Below are 8,468 nucleotides of genomic sequence, written 5' to 3'. Positions count from 1 at the left end.
ACTAATAAAAAACTGATGAAATAACAAAAGATTAGATAATATCAAGAAAAACTATATATCGAACATTAAATATCAATAACAATTAGCAAAAAAAAACAAATATAATTAACAACGTATATGAGGGTTTTTCATTCATATATCGTTATAGTCTTTCCGTATTTTATAATTTGAATATTTCCAAGACTTTAATGCTACGTTGATAACACTACTACACCTTTAAAAGGAAAAAAACCATTCTCTCCCAATCTCTCTTATGATGTTGCCACTTTTAGTCATCCGAGTAAAAGTACTACAATTAGAATCTTTTGGTTCACGTGGTGATCATGATACCTACACTCCTAATATTTATACGCCTCGGACACAGGCTTTATACACATGCAGATAATGATATATATGGGAGACCAAGAGTTCCCCGTTATTGAGTTTAATTATGAAAAATTAAAATCACAATATATGAGAAAGTTGAAACATCCACCATTCTTTAATATAGGAAAAATGAAAAGATCACGGAGGTTAGGAAATTAAAGAGCCTTCGTTGTTATAGGAAGAAGAAAGGATCACGGAGGTTAAAAATTAAAGAGCCTTCGTTATTATAGGAAGAAGAAAAGATCACAGATGTTAGAAATTTAAGAGAAGACAAAGATAAATAATGAACTGAACTCGTTGTATTTGTAAGTAATGTGTACATTTTGATACATCATCCTTTATACCAGTTTGTTATCTTTCTATAAACTTTTTATTTTAGCTATTATATATATAATATATATGACATAATTTATTAGGATAAGATGCAAAAATACCCTTAACGCTTACATCGAAAAATAATTTTATCCCTAACGTCTAAAATGATACAATTTTACCACTAACGTTGGCAGCTAAGAGTAATTTTACCCATAATTTTGCAGGTTGGGTCAATTTCAGACATAATTATAAAACACAAATATTTTGTTTCTTATTTTACACCAATTGCATAACCATTGTTTATAAAAAAAAACTATATTTTTTTATGATTTAATAATAGAATTAGAGATTAATAATTTTAAATTCGGTGAAATATTTGATTTTTTTTATTTAACTTGTACAATACAATATATTTATTATTTTTTTTAATTTCTTTCCACGTCTAATCATATGTTTGTGGTCTGTTACTAAATGATGATAAAAAAATATGCCCATAGAAAGTGTAGATAACAAGATTCACGACCGACAATACAGTTTAGTGAATTATTTATCAAATTGACCAAACTTATCAACGTTAGAGATAAAATTGCTTTTAGCTGCCAACGTTAAGGGTAAAATCATCATTTTATATGTTAGGGGTAAAATTGCTCCTGAATGTAAATGTTAGGGGTATTTTTGTACTTTATCCCTAATTTATTTGATACTGTTATGAATTTTATTATATTTATATTGTGTATATATAATAATTATAAACATTTTTATAATCTTAATCTAATACTTTAAATCTACTATTTATATCTACTATTTAATTAAAATAATAAATAATAATATAAAAACTACAAAAATAACAACTAAATAGTCACTAAAGTATTTTTTTTTCTGGAAATAGTCACTAAAGTATTAGATTCACATGTTACAAACAAAAAAGTATTAGATTCACATATGCAATATCAAAAGTTGAAACCAACCAAACTAAAGTAATAAACAGTGGACCAACCAATAAAAATCTGTCACACGATATTTTACCACATATTTAATGGGTAAATTACACCATGGCCACTGAACTTTGTCCATTTTAATCGGTATCGTCATTGAATTTTACATTTTTTAATACCATTGGCTACTTAATACCTTAAAATGTAAAGTTCAGTGGCTACAATGTTAAAATTGGTAAAGCTCAGTGGCCATAAGTGTAATTTACCCCATACTTAATTATCAAAATAATATTTCCATAAAAAAATATCAAAATTATAAATAAAGGAATTAAGATAAATTAAAATAATATAAAAATGCTAGATTCTCAATTAAAAGAAAAAGAAAATATTATCCAAGATAAACTCTAACAGTACCACCATTCGATCAGACAAATCACAAAAACTCATCTCAAATCCTCAATTCCTACGGCTGAAATAGTAGGACATATAGGAATCAAAATAAGCCTACCTACACCAAATAAACTTCCCTCCAAAATCGCCTGATACATGGAAATGTCTCATTAAAGAAATACATCCATGGCTAACTTTACCTTGGCATTTATACTTTATGGTCCGCTAATGGGTTTCTATGGAAAATCCCACCATCAGTGTCAGTTTCTCAACCAAAAGGAGCAAAAGAATTCAGCAATTTCTGAGCCGATTTTTGCTTCATCTGCCTGCATAATCCATATGAGTTGCTCTCTCAATTTCCTCGAGCCGTTCAATTTCTCCGAATTCGACCCGTTTTTCAAGTTTTTCCATTGCTGAAGAGGATTTACCAGTAAGCTTCTTTTGCTCTTATCTTTGATTTTTACTTTTCCCCCTTTTCTACATGAAATGTGCAGTATTTTAGTGGTTTTAGTTGAGAATGTTGTGATCTTTGGCTTTCTGAGTCTGCTTTAATTGTTGTTGTTTGTTGAATTTTACTTTCTGATTTTCATGTGCGATGTTTTTTATTGCTGTTAATTTTTGGATTTACAGTGTTTGTTTGCTTATGGCATGCTATGTTTTTGTGTGGTGAAGATAGCATAATTGAGAAGAATGTTTTTTATGCTAAAAATTCCTTAAGTAATGGCCTAGTTTAGATTGTTAGAGGGCATAAAAAGTCTGCGTTCAAACCATCGGTTTCAGATGCAAAGAACACAGTGATTGAATCACCTGTTCATTGTCCGATGGCGTTGGGGACTATTTTGCTCTTTTACGACGTTCCAGGCACTAGGTAGATATTGTGCAAACAGACTGTCAGCCGGTCGGCTCCAGGATAAACAGCACAGTGAAATACAAGTCTGAATTGCATGTTTCAAAATTGTTCAATCATCTACACAGGAATTTTTTTTTGCTCAATTTAAAAATCGAATTTTTGGAAGAAGAAAAAGAGATACTCCCTCCATTCTTTTTTATATGTCGTTTAAGGTTTTTCATCAAGACCAATGCAATATTAATGAGACTATTAAAATGACTAATGTACCCTTAATACTTTTCTACTGGATCTCTACTTTCTATGCAAAATTTCTCTCTCTTATTAATTTTTATGACTTAATTAAGATAATTTGCATTAATAACTATATCTCTCTCTTACAATAAATAAGGGCAAATTAGAGAAAGTATTGTAAAAAGTGCATTGGTAATACAAAACGACATATAAAAATGAACAAATTCAAAAGTCCAAAACGTCATATAATAAAAAACGGAGGGAGTATATATTACTAGTGGGGGAATTACTGGAAAAAAAAAAATCAAGGGCCCTATTTGACAAATAGCTGTTAGCAGTCATTAGTGGATTACTTTTTTGTTAGCCGATTTGACTAGCTGATTGTGTAAATTTGTTTGGTAAAACTTAAGCTGATTGCTAATAGCCGTTTGTGTAAAATGAAGCCTTTATTTGGGGCTAAAGTCTAAAGGGTAGTAATTAGGGGTAAAAAGTATTTTTTATTATGAATTTATTTTTTTCTTTATTATAATTCATTTTTTAGTTGTTTCAATGGTATTGTTGTTGAAATGTTGATGTTTGCTAATTTTTAAAGATATGTATATTATAAATATACGTGTTTTTCTATATTAAATAATTTTATATTTTTATTTTTAGATAGTATAATACATATTTTAATTGAATTTATATAAATTAATAAATAAAAAATACAAATCTGTAAACCTTGCTCAAAGATTTGGTTGACTCAATGCGTTGTATAAAAGTCCGGTCCAATACTATGTAAATATTATTTGCTTTGACCCAAGTCCTATTCCTTTGGTCTCACTCACAACTTTAAAATGCGTCTATGCGTATTGTAAACACACATTATTAATATAGCTCAGCCACTTTCTCTCCATTTTCAATATGGGATTCAGTTCTACCCTCATTGCCAACCTTTAGTGGCCGCTCCTTGCTCAGACTTTCACTTGTGGTTACAGAAAGAGTAGTGTGCCATCTAGATGCAAATATAATCTCTTTCCATAAAAAGAAAGTATTATAATTGGAATCAAAATAACGGGAAATGGATCCTGTTTGGATCTACTGTTAATGGAGTCTGAAATTATGAAATAGCTCCATCTGCAAAACGATAGTGCTAATATTGCACGGTTTTATGCACCGAGTTTAAACTTGTTCTCTCCCAATAATCATGCGGTTTGTACTTTATCCCTTTTGTTTTTCATGATTTTGCAATTATTCCTATCCTTCTTGTATTCAATCTGTCATTTTCTAGCTGTTTGTTTCTTCAAGTATCCTATTCTGACTTGGTTTTACCCTGCTGCAGTATTTTCCTTTGATAATCTGAAAGATGGAGTGCACCAGACTTTGTACAAGAGCTCGTTACTCTAGCTCAAACCGTTTCTCTGGTTCAGCACCATCTGAAGAATCAACATTAGACACTGAAAGAAACTGTTGCAATCATCCTAGTCCTCAAACTCTTCAACCTTTTCCTTCAGCGGGGCAGAATTGCGAGAGCAGTGCTGCTTATTTCTCGTGGCCGAGCTGGCAACTAAGCGATGCTGCTGAAGAGAGGGCAAACTATTTTGCAAATCTTCAGAAAGGGGTTCTGCCGGAAACTCTTGGCCGATTGCCAAAAGGACAACGAGCAAACTCATTGCTTGAGCTGATGACCATTAGAGCATTTCATAGCAAGATTTTGAGATGTTACAGCCTTGGCACAGCTGTTGGGTTCCGAATTCAGAAAGGCGTGCTGACTGATATACCAGCCATTCTTGTTTTTGTTTCGAGGAAAGTTCATAAGCAGTGGCTTAACCCCATCCAATGTCTACCCAATGCACTTGAGGTTAGCATAAAGATGTTTATTGTCATGTTTTCTTCTAGTATATGATGCTTTATTTTAGGCACAATGTATGTTTAAGCTTTTGAATTTTTACACTTTTAAAGATTAAGCTCCTGATGTTTATTTTTCCAGATTAAGCCCCTAAACTTTCACGATTTGAACGCAATAGCGGATTAGATTCTTAATCAGAGACAGAATCTTCTCTTGATTGAATAACTTCTGCCGACCCACTGATATGATAGATGAACCAGAAACATGAAAGTCATGGCAAAATATATGTAGTACTTAACTCATGTAGCATTTTGAATCCTTGAGAGATTAAAATGCAGAAAGACTACTCATTTGATTGAGCTAATAATGGGAAAATTATATTTTTGGACTCTGTATTGTCTGAATTTTAACGCTGAGCCTCTGAATTTCAATTTCAGCCCTGTAATTTTGATTTTCTGTAAAATTTAGTCTTTGATAGATGTCCGCTAGTCTAGTCGTGTTATACACCTTCTGTTAAATGTTATCATATTTTAGCTGTTAGTCCTCCATTATAGCTGATATATGTGTCATGTCATGTGTTGCACAGCTGACAAATATGCTAATATATGTGCGAAATTGTTGTAATTAGGGACCAGGAGGTGTTTGGTGCGATGTTGATGTGGTCGAGTTCTCCTATTTTGGTGCACCTGAGCCAGCTCCCAAGGAACAGTTGTACACGGAGATTGTAGATGATTTGCGTGGGGGTGATCTGTGTATTGGTTCAGGCTCTCAGGTACTTGCACATTTGTGAAAAGTTATAGGAAATGGAAACACATTACATCCTAGTAAAGGTGTTTTCAAAATTTAAGAAACGAGTTTCTGATTTTTTAAATTACTGAAATATGACTCGTTTCCAAGGGCTTTGATAATATGATACTCGTTTTCTCAGTTTGGTTTTGAACCGATGAACCCCTTTGTAAATAACTTAAGTACTTCGCTTTTTTTAGTGATTGCTTTGATATTCTATGATTCTAATCTCATACTATTGATGTTAATTATACAGGTTGCAAGCCAGGAGACTTATGGAACCTTGGGTGCAATTGTTAGGAGTCGAATTGGCATTCGACAAGTTGGTTTCCTTACAAATAGGCATGTTGCAGTCGACTTAGACTATCCAAGCCAAAAGATGTTTCATCCGTTGCCTCCAACGCTTGGACCAGGGGTGTATCTTGGTGCAGTTGAGAGAGCTACCTCGTTTACCACCGATGAGCGTTGGTATGGCATTTTTGCTGGAATAAACCCTGGTAAGGATAATTCCAAATAATATTGTACTACAATTAGGGGTGAGTATCAACCGAACTTTCGGTTAATTGAATCGAATTCTTCTGAATTATTAAAACTAAACGGAACAAGTGTAATAACAGAATATAACCAAACCGGAATTTATTGGTTCAGTTCGGTTAGGTTACTAACCGATAACCAACCAAAATTTATTATAATACGTTAAAAAATTAGAAAAATTAAAATAAATATATAATTAATATTGTACATTCATGGTCCTTCAACTTTCTCATTACTAACATAATAATCCTTGCGGAAATAAAAAAGGCTAAATGACTGTTGACCAATGTAAGTAAATATACTGGTTCGCCATGTTAATTGTTGATAAATCACATAGATAAAATTTACTCACGGCCCCCCAACTTTGGCGCCACTAACATCATGGTCCCTAAACAAAGAAGTGTGATTTACCATTAATTCACGTGGTCAACCGGTATTTACACTGGTCAACTTTCGGTATAGGTTCAGCTTTTGGTTATCACCGAATTCACTCATCCCTAACTATATTGACCTCAATAACTAGACCTTAATTCAAACTTATGATATATTGTTTGTAACATCTTGCAGAAACATTTGTGAGAGCTGATGGAGCATTCATACCATTTGCCGATGATTTTGAGATGTCCACAGTTACCACTTCCGTGAAGGGTGTAGGAGAGATCGGTGATGTAAAGATCATAGATTTGCAGTGTCCGATCAGTAGCCTTATCGGAAAACAAGTGATGAAGGTTGGGAGAAGTTCCGGCTTGACTGCAGGAACCGTGTTGGCATATGCCCTCGAGTACAATGATGAGAAAGGCATTTGCTATCTAACCGACTTTCTTGTTGTAGGAGAAAACCAGCAGACTTTTGACCTCGAAGGCGATAGCGGAAGCCTGATCCTAATGAAGGTCGAGAATGGCGAGAAGCCTCGGCCTATTGGGATCATTTGGGGCGGTACTGCTAATCGCGGACGACTTAAGCTGAAAATTGGTCAGCCACCCGAAAATTGGACTAGTGTAGTTGATCTCGGGCGCTTACTCAATCTTCTTGACCTTGATCTTATCACTACAAATGAAGGGCTTAAAGGTTTTTGACTCGAAATATCGTTCATTGCCCGTCTGTTTATATTCGTATTTTGCCAATGTTGAAATTTTCATCATACATCGGTGTGTTTGCAGCCGCAGTACAAATCCAAAGAACAACATCAGCAACGGGAATAGGGTCTATGGTGGGAGACTTCTCCCCTCGAGAGGGAGTGGGTCCGAAGGACAAATTCGAAGAGAAGTATGAGCCACTTGGTCTTCAAATTGAGCATATCCCATTGGAAGTAGATCGAGGAAACGTAGAAGTGAAGGTGGAAACCGAGTTTCATTTGGAAGACGGGATCACCGTGGCTCCTAGCGTGGAACACCAGTTCATTCCAAGCTTCCTACAGCAGTCTCCATTGCATAAAAACAACTCTTCGGATAAAGATGTCTCCGAGAATCTAGCTTCTTTGAGGAGCGACTGTGACGGAGATTCATGTGTTTCATTGCATTTGGGCGATATTGAAGCAAAAAGGAGGCGCAGAAATGCTTCCAGCAGCAGCATTGAAGAACTTAAATGAATTGGCAACGAACGGCTACATGATTCTGCTCGAGCTTCAGCCGTTGAATGATCTTGCATATGGATGTCATTGCCGTATATTGAAACTTTTTATCTTCAACACCTTTCTGTTTTACAGTTTACTGTTTCTGTTCGATTAACCGGGTAGTGACTGCACAAATTTAGGCCTTCTCTTTACAGTTAAGGCGAAACACAGTTCAGTTACAGGCAACTCTGCTTTTGGCAAAGGGTTGTCCTGATTTCTGTTTACAGTCTGTTGACATTAAAATGAGAAGTCTTTACTCTTTGATACAGTAGTTTGAACTTCAACTTGTATTATAGATACTAATTTACCCCACAAAGTGAGAATTTACTCATTTATCATCATGCATTGAATCTAGAGATGACAATTTCGTGTCAGAGTATCTCATATGTGCGTTCTATATGGTTATATATATGACATAATTTTCCTTCAATCTTGTATTAGATACCAATCTACCTCACAAAGTGAGAATTTACTCGTTTATCATCATGATTTGAATCTAGATGTGACAATTTCGTGTTTCATGTCAAAGTTGTTATTTTATATGTACGTTCTATATGGTTATATATGGCATAATTCCTAGAAAAATATTTTTCGTATCAATTATGTCGTGTTAGTCGGGTT

The 8,468-nt window shown here is 34.1% G+C and overlaps 1 protein-coding gene across 1 annotated transcript; it reads left to right on the top strand.

The window, feature by feature from the left end:
- The first annotated feature begins 2,192 nt into the window (after positions 1–2,192).
- On the top strand, positions 2,193–8,188 carry LOC136221763 (protein NARROW LEAF 1-like). The gene is made up of 6 exons (XM_066009199.1): positions 2,193–2,436; positions 4,409–4,927; positions 5,544–5,687; positions 5,958–6,198; positions 6,803–7,303; positions 7,396–8,188. The coding sequence occupies exons 2-6, from the start codon at positions 4,433–4,435 to the stop codon at positions 7,821–7,823; spliced, it is 1,809 nt and encodes a 602-aa protein (XP_065865271.1). The 5' UTR covers positions 2,193–2,436; positions 4,409–4,432; the 3' UTR covers positions 7,824–8,188.
- Positions 8,189–8,468: the final 280 nt, after the last annotated feature.

This window comes from Euphorbia lathyris, chromosome 1 (assembly GCF_963576675.1).
Source record: "Euphorbia lathyris chromosome 1, ddEupLath1.1, whole genome shotgun sequence".
In the NCBI taxonomy this organism is placed as follows: domain Eukaryota; kingdom Viridiplantae; phylum Streptophyta; class Magnoliopsida; order Malpighiales; family Euphorbiaceae; genus Euphorbia; species Euphorbia lathyris.
This window is presented reverse-complemented; position numbering and strand designations above follow the sequence as displayed.

Coding starts and splice junctions, on each gene's coding strand:
- LOC136221763 (XM_066009199.1), top strand. CDS start 4,433: ATGGAGTGCACCAGACTTTGTACAAGAGCTCGTTACTCTAGCTCAAAC. Junction 4,928..5,543: donor GTCTACCCAATGCACTTGAG/GTTAGCATAAAG, acceptor TGTTGTAATTAG/GGACCAGGAGGTGTTTGGTG. Junction 5,688..5,957: donor GTATTGGTTCAGGCTCTCAG/GTACTTGCACAT, acceptor TTAATTATACAG/GTTGCAAGCCAGGAGACTTA.